The sequence below is a fragment of the Ruditapes philippinarum genome, unplaced genomic scaffold (assembly GCF_026571515.1).
Source record: "Ruditapes philippinarum isolate M1 unplaced genomic scaffold, ASM2657151v2 ctg738_1_1_1_1, whole genome shotgun sequence".
NCBI lineage: Eukaryota > Metazoa > Mollusca > Bivalvia > Venerida > Veneridae > Ruditapes > Ruditapes philippinarum.
Window position 1 is genome coordinate 4,674 of NW_026863645.1, and position 12,721 is coordinate 17,394.

The following is a 12,721-nucleotide window of genomic DNA, read 5'->3' on the forward strand; positions in this document are numbered from 1 at the left end:
AGATCGTTCAGCACGACATTATTGTTGTGCTTGTGGTATTTTTAGTTTCAACTTTTTCGGCATTTTCTAGTTGGGTGGTTCCAATATTCCTACTTGAATAATGTTGGAATCACCCTTAGGATATGTTGCCTGCTTTTTAAATTTGTCTTTTGACGTCTTAATCTGTGATACGCAGGCTTCATAACCTCTGATCCCCTTTCAAAATTCCATTTTATTTAGTTCCGCCCATTGTTTTCTCGTTTAGGGTACACGCATTTTTTTACTTGGGGGCCATGTGCCGCTTTTAATGGATGGCACTAACGCGTCACATTAAAGCTTCCATGAATATCGCCGTATAAACACATCGACGGATGTTAATAAAATTCAAAATTTTAAAACTTCATGCTTAAATGTTGAATTCTGCTTAAGCCGGTGCTAGGGGCCGTGGACGGTAACTTGCATTTTTCCATTACCGTCTATGAACAGGCTCAATCAAACCGAGCCTGCAACATTTTCAATTTTGCCGTGTTGGGCTTTCTTTAGGGATTCTGTATTCATCTATTTTAATAAAACGAACTCTTGAAATTTTAGTACATCATTATTAAGTTGTAGTTCATGCGGATAAATGTCAGACACCATTTGATCAAAATAAGGATTATCTAAATTAAAAATATCATCAAGGTATCTGGAAGTATTATTAAATGCGACTATAACATCTTGTTGTTTCTCTTCCGAGAGACTCAACATAAAGTCTCTTTCATAGCAGTACAAAAAAAGTTTGAGTTGAATGTGTTGTACCGTTGGGGAGATAATGAACGGAAACTGAAAATTTCATATTATTTTCAAAGTAAAAGGGGCATAACTCTGCCAAAAATCATCGAACCATGACCAATTTCGAACTTGACCTGTATTTTCTCATGACATATCCATATGTCAATTTTGAATTGAATGTTTTGAACCGTTTGGGAGATAATGAATGGAAACTGAAAATTTCATATTATTTTCAATGTAAAAGGGGCATAACTCTGCCAAAAATCATCGAACCATGACCAATGTCGAACTTGACCTGTATTTTCTCATGACATATCCATATGTCAAATTTGAGTTCAATATGTGCAAGGGTTATTAAGATAATGAACGGAAACTGATGATGACGGAAGAACGGAATGACGGAACAGGGTAACACTATATGCCCCTGCCATTATATGGCGGGGGCATAAAAAAAAAATAGTGAAAAACAGAATTCCTAAAGAAGGCACAACACGGCAAAATTGTAAAATGTTGCAGGCTCGGTTTGATTGAGCCTGTTCATGGACGGTAATGGAAATTGCAAGTTACCGTCCACGCCCCCTAGCACCGGCTTAAGCAGAAATTCAACATTTAAACACTAAAATGGTGAACTTTTGAATTTAGAAACATCCACAGATGTGTTCCACGGCGGTAATCATGGAACCTTCAATGTGACACAGTAGTGTCATTCCATGAAAAGCGGCGTATGGTCCCCAAGTAAAAGAATGCGTGTGCCCTAAACGAGAAAACAATGAGCGGAACTAAATAAAATGGAATTTTGAAAGGGGATCTGAGGTTATGAAATTCCGGAAACAAAGGGATCCCTCGGAAGCCTGCATATCACAGATAAGACGTCAAAAGACAATTTAAAAACAGGCAACATATCTTAAGGGTGATTATACAGTATTCAAGTAGGAATACTGGAACCACCCAAAATGAAAAAGGCCAAATACAATAAACTAAAAATACCATGTAAAATGTATACACAACAATAATGTCGTGCTGAACGATCTTCAAGGATCGAAAATATAACATCATTGATTAAATGTACTGGGAAACTTTTTACAGCCGCCACCCGACACAAATAACACAGATGTGACAATTAAATAGTGAAAAACAGAATCCCTAAAGAAGGCCCAACACGGCAAAATTGTAAAATGTTGCAGGCTCGGTTTGATTTAGCCTGTTCATGGACGGTAATGGAAAAATTGTCTTTTCACCATTTTTAGCTCGACTATTCGAAGAATATGAGAGCTATTGTAGTCGCCCCGGCGTCGGCGTCGGCGTCAGCGTCCGCGTCGGCGTCTGCGTTGGTTAAAGTTTTTTGTAAAGTCAAATATCTCAATTATTACTTGAGATATTCAATTGAAACTTACAATACTTATTTATAGTAACAAGGTACATCAGATTGACAAGTTGGATAACTCTGCCTACAATATTGACAGAATTATGCCCCTTTTTAACTTAGAAATTTTGGTTAAAGTTTTTTGTAAAGTCAAATATCTCAATTATTACTTGAGATATTCAATTGAAACTTACAATACTTATTTATAGTAACAAGGTACATCAGATTGACAAGTTGGATAACTCTGCCTACAATATTGACAGAATTATGCCCCTTTGGAACTTAGAAATTTTGGTTAAAGTTTTTTTGTAAAGTCAAATATCTCAATTATTGCTTGAGATATTCAATTGAAATGTAAAATACTTTTTTATAGTAACAATGTACATCAGTTTGCAAAATTGCATAACTCTGCCTGCAATATTTGCAGAATTATTTGCCCCTTTGAAACTTAGAAATTTTGGTTGAGGTTAAAGGTCTTCAAAGATATTTACTCTGCAATTCTTATGTTATTTTGTTGTGATTAATGCTTCCGAGGGATCACTTTGTTTCCAGAATTTTGAAACTTTACACATGCACTTAGGGTCATAATTGGAGGGTCATAATTGTATGTCACTGACCAAGTTCCATAACTCTATCTTGCATTAAGGCTGATTCATATCCCCTTTTCTACTAAGTATCTTGGTTAATGTTTACATGCAAGTTTTACATATCTCAATAACTATTACAGATATTTATTTAAAACTTCACATATGCATTTAGGGTCATAATTGTAGGTCACTGACAAAGATCCATAATTCTATCTTGCATTTAGGCTGATTTTTCTCCCCTTTTTCAACTTAGAAATTCATGGTAAAGTTTTGTTTGTAAGCTGTTATCTCAATAACTACTGAAGGGTTTGTGCCTTTTTTGGGACAATTTTATGCATTCATAATAATAAAGCAGTGATTTACTTGATAAAACATCTTAATAACAAGCCTTTGTACCTTGTCTGTCAAATTTATGTAATCTGATAGGTAATTAGTATTATTATACTCAATAAAACACCCTTGTGACATTACCTTCCGAATAGTCAAGCCAATACTGTATAATTAGACTCTCTGTAAGGCCTATAACATGAATTTATAAAAAAAAAATTGCCCTTTTGTGAACTTAAAAAAATTAACATTATCAAGGCTCTTTTACTATCAAGCACTAAGAATAGTCGAGCGTGCTGTCCTACAGACAGCTCTTGTTAGCAAACCTGTCACTTTATGTCACAAAGTGACAGGGTGAGCTTTTGTGATCGCTTGGCGTCCGTCTGTCCGTCCGTAAACTTTTACTTTAAATGACATCTCCTCATAAACCACTAAGCCAATTTCATCCAAACTTTACAGGAATGTTACTTTGGTGGTCACCTTTAAAAATTGTTCAAAGAATTTAATTCCATGCAGAACTCTGGTTGCCATGGCAACCGAAAGAAAAAACTTTAAATAAACCCTAAGAGCTAGAGCTTAGATATTTGGCATGAAACATCTTCTAGTGAATGTCTACCAAGTTTGTTCAAATAAAAGCCCTGGGGTCAAAATTGGCCCCGCCCTAGGGGTTCATTGATTTTCCCTATATGCATATAGTAAAAAATTAAGAAATCTTCTTTTAAAGAACTCAAAGAGCTAGAGCTAAGATATTTAGCATGAAACATCTTCTAATGGGTGTCTACCAAGTTTGTTCAAATAATAGCCCTGTGGTCCAAATTGGCCCGCCCCGGGGGTCATTGGTTTTCCTTATATGTGTATAGCAAAAACTTAAAAAATCTTAAAAATCTTCTTTGAAAAAACTCAAATAGCTAGAGTTTAGATATTAGGCATGAAATATCTTCTCGTAAGTGTCTACCAAGTGTGTTCAAATAAAAGCCCTGGGGTCAAAACTGGCCCCGCCCCAGGGGTGTCATTGTTTTTAGCTATATGTGTATAGTAAAAACTTATAAACTTCTTTTAAAATAGATAAATACAGAATCCATAAAGAAAGCCCAACACGGCAACATTGAAAATGTTGCAGGCTCGGTTTGATTGAGCCTGTTCATGGACGGTACTGGAAAGTGCAAGTTACCGTCCACGCCCCCTAGCACCGGCTTAAGCAGAATTCAACATTTAAACATGAAATAGTAAAATTTTGAATTTAGAAACATCCGCGGATGTGTTCATACGGCGGTTATCATGGAACCTTCAATGTGACACAGTACTGTCAAGTGGTGCAAACTGCCGTCCACGCCCCCTAGCACCGGCTTAGCAGAATTTAATGCCCGTACTCTGCATTATGCCCTTCCCTGTTTTTTTTTTTGGGGGGGGGGGGTCCTCCTGGGCTCCTTGTTTCTGGGTCGGGTGGGGGCTGCGTTCATTGAACGCCGCCTTTCCTTGATGATCTTGTTTATCATATTTTAACATGAACTGGTACAATTTTGAAACATCAGCAGACGTGTTCATATGGCGGTTATCAAGGAACCTTCAATGTGACACGTAAGTGCCATACCATGAAAACGGCATATAATCCCCAAGTAAAAAAATGCGTGTGCCCTAAACGGGAAAACAATATCACAGGTAAGACGTCAAAAGACAAATTTAAAAAGCAGGTCACATATCCTAAGGGTGATTCAACAGTATTGAATTGAGGAATATTGGAACCACCCAACAAGAAAATAGCCGAATAGAAAAAACTAAATTACCACAAGCACAACAATAATGTCGTGCTATCTTTAAAGGTCGGAAATATAACATTTCTAATTGAATGTACGGGGCGACTTTTAACAGCCTCCACACGGCACAAAACAAAGCTTTTCAACAACAGCTTATCAGTCATGTTGTTCCGGACTCTGATGGTTTTCTGAAACTTGTGTCATAAGTAGGTGCTCCCCAAACAAAAGTTTGAACGTTTCTAGTAGTGCCTTTTCTGCCCCCTTTGCAAGGTGCACAAAACATGTAAAGAGCAAAAGAAGTTCATAAGTCTACTCATGGACTTTTATTACAATTTTCTCACAATCTATCCCATTCAGCATTTTTTGCAGAACATCTATTAGAAAGTCCTCTAACAGCTCATTATATTTCTTCTGGGTTGCTGCCCTGCCAGACATAGTAGCATGGCTGTTCATTGATATTTAGTTAGGCACATGACCTCATGCTTCACTGAGCGAGTCGTCAATGGCACTTAAAATTTCTTTAAAAGTGTCAAGTGCACTCTGTGCTGATTAAGTGGATATCTGTTGTAGTCCCAGAACCGATATTGAATCAGTTATATAGCATAAAATATTTCTCATTTCTGACCGAACTTTCATGTTTCATCACTAAGAAACGATTGTTCCTTTTTGCTGGAAGTTCTTTTTACCACAACCAGCTGTCGGATAATGTACACAAAACAGTACAATATATGTACGTACCAATCTTCAACTCAGTACGCTCCTCACGTTTTATTTGAGGGCATGAAAAACTTCAGTTGTAAGATCTTAAGTATGTGTGTACTTTCGACTCTTGAAAATAAAATTTCTCATCAGGAAATTCCATGTTGCAGTTTTGTAGGACAGTTCGTACATTTGCCTGATCATCTGGCCTAGTTCTGCAAGTAAATACTGTACTTAAAGGGATTCGCCTGCAAATAAATGACAATAATATTAAAATGACTATAGACTCAAATCATACTAAAATGACTTTTCCTAAAGTCCCAGCATGAATTTCTGCATAAATTCTATATATTTTGGGTTTGAAGGGTAAGTGTATCTATATATGTTGAACGAAATTCAGACGCCGACAGAATCACCGAGTAGTTTTAAAACATGTCATATGACTGAAGTTACAATCACAGATATTGTGTATATTGTATGATTGAAAAGTCTAAATCATTCGTTTGTCACGTTCTTTAACCTTTCCAGAGTTCACTGCGACAACTATATTATGAAATCTTAACGCTCTAATCTGATCCACGTGGGTCAAGTTAGGAAACAACCATTTTATTATTTATAAAAAGTAAAGTTTTGCTTGTATATTCATTTTCAGGACATTTACAGAATAATGGATTCAAAAAGAAAAACAATGAACATTTTGCCTGTGTCTCCCTTTGAAGATATATTTAAAAAAAAACATCTTCTCCATGTTCTCCCTCCTGTTAATATTATCGATCAATATCATGTATAAAGGAAACAACATCTTATAATCTTTGCAATTCTTGAAAAAAAAGTAGAGGTATTGTTATAGTCGGGTCGGCGTTGCCGTTGCCGTTCCCGTCCGCAAACTTGTACCTGGATCATAACTTTTTTATTTCTTGGTGTATTGTCTTCATACTTGGCCACAACAACCCTTGGGACAAGACCTTTCAGTAGACCACACTAACCTTGACCTTCATCCATAAATGACCTTGACCTTCAAGGTTAAAAGTCCAATTTTTGCTTGTGCATGCTGTTATTGACTGTAACTTTGTTATTTTTGAATGGATTGTCTTCAAACTTGAAAAAAACAGCATGACCTTGACATTCACTCATAAATGACCTGGACTTTGAAGGTCAAATTATTGAAATTTTCATTTTTTTGGCTATTATTGGCTGTAACTTTGTTATTTTTGAATGGATTGTCTTCAAACTTGAACATAATTATCTTCAGGGATATCTCTTTAAAATAACTAGACAGACATTGACCTTCACTTATAAATGACCTTGACTTTGAAGTTCAAATTATTGAAATATTAATTTTTTTGGCTATTATTGGCTGTAACATTGTTATTTTTGAATTGATTGTCTTGAAACTTGAACATAATAATCTTCAAGGATAACTCTTAAAAATATACCGAAAGACCTTGACCTTCACTCATTAATGACATTGTCTTTGAAGGTCAAATTATTGAAATTTTCATTGTTTTGGCTGTAACTGACTGTAACTTTGCTATTATTGAAGGGATCAACTTCATATTATAACGGAACATTGTTGTTTATCAAACCCAAATTTGCTTGGGCTCTTTAATGACCTTGACCTTGAAGGTTAAATTACTGAATTTTCTCAGATTTGTGCATTAAATGACCATATATATTTATTGGTGTGTGGTGTGTATATTTATATTTATACATATCTATCATCATCATCATCAACAAGAACAACGACGACGACGATATTGCATGTTTCTATTTTTAGAATTGCGTGTTTCTATTTATAGAATTGCGTGTTTCTATTTATAGAATTGCGTTTTTCTATTTATAGAATTGCGTATTTCTATTATTAGAATTGCGTGTTCTATTTATAGAATTGCGTGTTACTATTTTTAGAATTGCCTGTTTCTATTTATAGAATTGCGTGTTACTATTCATAGAATTGCGTGTTGCTTTTTATAGAATTGCTTCTCACTATCTATAGAATTGCATGTTTGTATTTATAGAATTGAGTGTTTCTATTTATAGAATTTAGCCTTTCTATTTATTGAATTGCGTGTTTCTATTTATAGAATTGCGTGTTTCTGTTCATATATATATATATATATATATATATATATATATATATATATATATATATATATAAAATTTGGAGAAAATAAACGTTCATACAGTGCTAAAGTATAAATACCCAAGTACTTTCGGCGTATTATGCCTTCATCAGGGGTGTATTACATGTATAATGTGCACACAATCGAGCACAAAATCTCAATACGTGTGTACTGTATAGTATCAAAAATTGAACTGAAACACAGTCGCTAGAAAGGTGATAAAATTACATCGATTATGAATAGACCGTTATTGAATGGTCATTGTGTAGTACTTTACAAAAGAGAATATAGCCTGCGGTCATTATGGCATAAACTCGGTTAAATATATCTATAAAACTGTGTTTAAAAGAAAAAATATATATAAACTAAAAAAATAAAACTTCACATATAAGGGCGTTTTGTGTTTTTATTACTATAAGTATGATGTAAGAAAATGCAAGTTACAAACAGTATGATGTTATATGAAGTGGAAATTTACGATAAGGTGAAAGTAAAAACGAAGCGCTCAGGCAAGGGAAAAATAGCCCACCCCGACACCGCCTGATGACTAAAGTTAGGTTTTAAAGTTTGTCAAGAATGGGCGAGAATAAGTGTGTCAATTAGTCTCCTTTATTGATTCCTGATGGCTCTAGCGTATTCAGTCGGCGAATCCAGTATGTCTCGCGTGATTTCCGTGTTATATCTGACCACTTTGTGTTATGTTCAATACAACAGAGGGACACGTCTTTAAAACTGTGTCCCTCAAGGTGAAAATGTTCAGCAACTGGAGATCTGTTAAATTTTCGCGTTTTCCAGTCAGAGCGGTGTAAGTTCATTCGTTTATTTAATGGAAAAATTCTGGAAACAAAGTGATCCTTCGGAAGCACTAATCACAACAAAATAACATAAGAATTGCAGACTCGGTTTGATTGAGTCTGTACATGAGGGATAATGAATAATTGCAACATCCCTCACGCCCCCTAGAAGTTTGGTTTCACCGACATATTGTTTGTTACACACTTTGCAAGAAATAAGATAAATAACGTTAGCCGTTTTACAATTCATTATGTCTTTGAGAGATGTTTTGGCCCCTATTTTTGAAGAGAATGTTTTTGTAAGGAGCATGACAAAGTATCCTCTGTTGTTGAAGACATGTTGAAACAAGGATACATCTCTGAGAAAAACAAAGACTACTTAATAGTCCCTAAGCCTAAAGCTGGTAGATTTTACCTTCTTCCTAAAATACACAAAGACGGAATCCCAGGCCGCCCCATTGTATCTGCCAACGGTCACCCAACAGAACGTATCTCAGAATTTGTTGACCACCATCTTCGGCCATTTGTATGCGCTTTGCCCTCTCATTTGCAGGACACCACTGATTATCTCAGAAAATTAGAATCTCAGAAAGATTTACCTGACCAAACCCTTTTGGTGTCTATGGATGTTACTGCCTTATACACTAACATCCCCCACGAAGATGGCATTGCAGCGTGCAGAGAAGCATGGGATTCTCGTATAATAAAGAATCCTCCCACAGAAACACTTATCGAACTTCTCGTACTTATTCTGAAATGCAACAACTTTGTTTTCTGTGACAAACATTTCCTACAGGTACAGGGCACGGCTATGGGGACTAAAATGGCACCATCTTACGCCAACGTGTTTATGGGCAAATTAGAAGGACAACTGCTAGCTGCTAGTGATGTTCCGATTGTCGCAAGTCGCCGATTATCACTTACTGTTATGTAAAACGACAATAATCGATTCACAAAAGTTTGTTCCGCGACGTCGTCAAAAATGTTTTAATTATCAAAGGGAATTTAATTCTGACGGTAATTTTCCTTTAGGAACACCTCGCGGATCGCAAAATATCACTCAGAGACAATTTGGAGTTGAACAGGATCAATAATTAAGTGATGTAAAACAAAAGAAATATAATGTGATGAAAATGGTATTATTTGATATCCATTGAAAAATAAAATCTATTTCGTAAAATTATGACTATATAAGGTTAAAACTGTGTTGAAAAGTGCTAAATGAAGTTCATGTTATTAAATATAATCAAGTGCCTTGGTAAGAAATGTTACTTCCCTATTATTTTTTAACGCGACTTTATTCAAAAGTTATCGATTATGTCCCATCCGACTGAACCGATTATCGATTGGGACAAATTTCATCCGATTTCCATCACTACTAGCTGCAGTACCTCTTAAACCATTCAGTTGGTTACGCTATATAGATGACATTGACATGCAATGGTGTCACGGGGAAGAAGCTTTGCAAGATTTTCTTTACAGAGCTAATACTTTTCACAAATCTATAAAGTTCACCACTGAGGTATCAAACGAACAACATGTTTTTCTCGACACAGTATCTCATATTAAAGACAATCATATAATTACTGATTTGTATTCAAAACCCACCGATAAACATCAATACCTTCTTCCAAGCAGCTGCCACCCTCGACACTGTTGTAAGAACATACCATACAGTTTGGCTTTGAGAATCAAACGAATATGTTCAAATCCCAGCACGTTCTATATCAGAGCAAAAGAACTGTCTGAACATCTTAGGAAGCGAGGATACAAGGAAGAAGACATTGCAAACGCGATCTTTAATGCAGACAGCAAGCACAGGAAGGACTTACTAGAGTACAAACATCAATCTAGTGGTTCTACACAAAATAAAATTCCATTTGTGCTCACATATCACCCAGACTTACCTAACACTAGAGCCATCATTGACAAACATTGGCCAATTATTGAGTCTTCACAGAAACTTAACAAGATGTTCCCAACTAAACCAACCATTGCATATAGGAGACCTAAAAGCCTCAGGGACATACTTGTTCGAGCCCAACTGAGACCAATAATGACAGATAAAGAAGGTCAGTCCGGACCATGTGGCACACCAAGATGCCAAACCTGTGCTGTCATGCTCCTTACAAAAACATTCTCTTCAAAAATAGGGGCCAAAACATCTCTCAAAGACATAATGAATTGTAAAACGGCTAACGTTATTTATCTTATTTCTTGCAAAGTGTGTAACAAACAATATGTCGGTGAAACCAAACTTCCATTAAATAAATAATGAACTTACACCGCTCTGACTGGAAAACGCGAAAATTTAACAGATCTCCAGTTGCTGAACATTTTCACCTTGAGGGACACAGTTTTAAAGACGTGTCCCTCTGTTGTATTGAACATAACACAAAGTGGTCAGATATAACACGGAAATCACGCGAGACATACTGGATTCGCCGACTGAATACGCTAGAGCCATCAGGAATCAATAAAGGAGACTAATTGACACACTTATTCTCGCCCATTCTTGACAAACTTTAAAACCTAACTTTAGTCATCAGGCGGTGTCGGGGTGGGCTATTTTTCCCTTTCCTGAGCGCTTCGTTTTTACTTTCACCTTATCGTAAATTTCTACTTCATATAACATCATACTGTTTGTAACTTGCATTTTCTTACATCATACTTATAGTAATAAAAACACAAAACGCCCTTATATGTGAAGTTTTATTTATTTTTTTAGTTTATATATATTTTTTTCTTTTAAACACAGATATATTTAACCGAGTTTATGCCATATTGACCGCAGGCTATATTCTCTTTTGTAAAATACTACACAATGACCATTCAATAACGGTCTATTCATAATCGATGTAATTTATCACCTTTCTAGCGACTGTGTTTCAGTTCAATTTTTGATACTATACAGTACACACGTATTGAGATTTTGTGCTCGATTGTGTGCACATTATACATGTAATACACCCCTGGTGAAGGCATAATACGCCAAAAGTACTTGGGTATTTATACTTTAGCACTGTATGAACGTTTATTTTTCTCCAAATTTATTGTTTATTTGGATCCAGTGTTTTTAAAAAGGTATTTTGTAGATGCAAATATTTTTCACAAACCTATATATATATATATATATATATATATATATATATATATATATATATATATATATATATATATACAAAATAGATAAATAAAACTAATGTGACAAGACAGAAACAACTTAATTTATAAAAAGGAAACGTTAAGATATGTTCAAACCTTTCTATGTTTGCGTTTAGAAAGAGTAAAAAGTCGAGCGTTGCCCCTGCCCGGCGGTGGCTCTTGTGAAAGAATTGAGACAAGTTTATCTTAATCGGCACAGATTGTGGTGGCATTAAAATATCTATGCTTGTGAAAACTTGTTCGGGCAAGTAAATTTAAGAAAAACAAAAGAATAACACAAGCCAGAATGGCCTATTGGTAACAAATCTTAACATTCTTTGACTGCACTAAGATTCACCTACTTCCATAGCTGCTATTTTATCCAATCCATGTAACACGACAGGAATATCAAGATCAGACACAGTAATGTCCCTTCAAGTACTTACCTGGATGTTGTGTATAATGATATATGTTCACAAGAAAACTCCGGGGTCACTTGTATCACTTTCCGGTTTAGAGTCAGATATCTGGGCTGCAAATCATAAGACACATCATTGTTCAAGCTTTGTGTCAATTTAAAAAGAAAACATTTGAGGCAAGTGCTTAAAAATGGTTAGTTCCAAAAATCTTGAATAAAAACGGGATCCCTCGGAAGCTTATTTACAACAAAATTATATGGTGATTGCAGACTCGGTTGATTGAGTCTGTACATGAGGGATAATAAAAGAGTGCAACATCCCTCACGCCCATAGCACCGGCCTTAGCTGTGCTCAATTTTCAACGGAAATAAAAAATACCCCACCCACTCGTATCTTAACAATCACATCCTTGATTAGCACAGTACTTTTTTATTTACTCATATTACAGTACAACATGGCACTATACGATTGTAAAACATATTCTTCATATAAGTAAAACATCATATTACTTACGTGTATTTCTGCAATAACTTGGGGGGAATTATTGTCGTCTGCGCAAAAGTTTCTTCAAATCGAAAAGTATTTCAGCAGGGGAAGTAATTTACCGAGCATGGAATAATTGGGGCTCACAGTAGTTACGAACCATAGCGCATGAATACTTTTTTTCAAAATGAAATCCTGTAGTAGTGGTATACCACACTAAGTGAAATTATTTATATATATGTATACATAATTATGCAAATAAAACAATTTTCAAACAT

At 35.4% G+C, this 12,721-nt stretch overlaps 1 protein-coding gene across 1 annotated transcript; it reads left to right on the forward strand.

Moving 5' to 3' along the window:
- Window positions 1–8,734: 8,734 nt before the first annotated feature.
- LOC132722817 (uncharacterized) lies at window positions 8,735–12,434 on the forward strand. Its single transcript, XM_060707388.1, has 3 exons — window positions 8,735–9,281; window positions 9,780–10,469; window positions 12,409–12,434. Exons 1-3 carry the CDS (start codon window positions 8,735–8,737, stop codon window positions 12,432–12,434), a joined length of 1,263 nt encoding a protein of 420 aa, XP_060563371.1.
- Window positions 12,435–12,721: the final 287 nt, after the last annotated feature.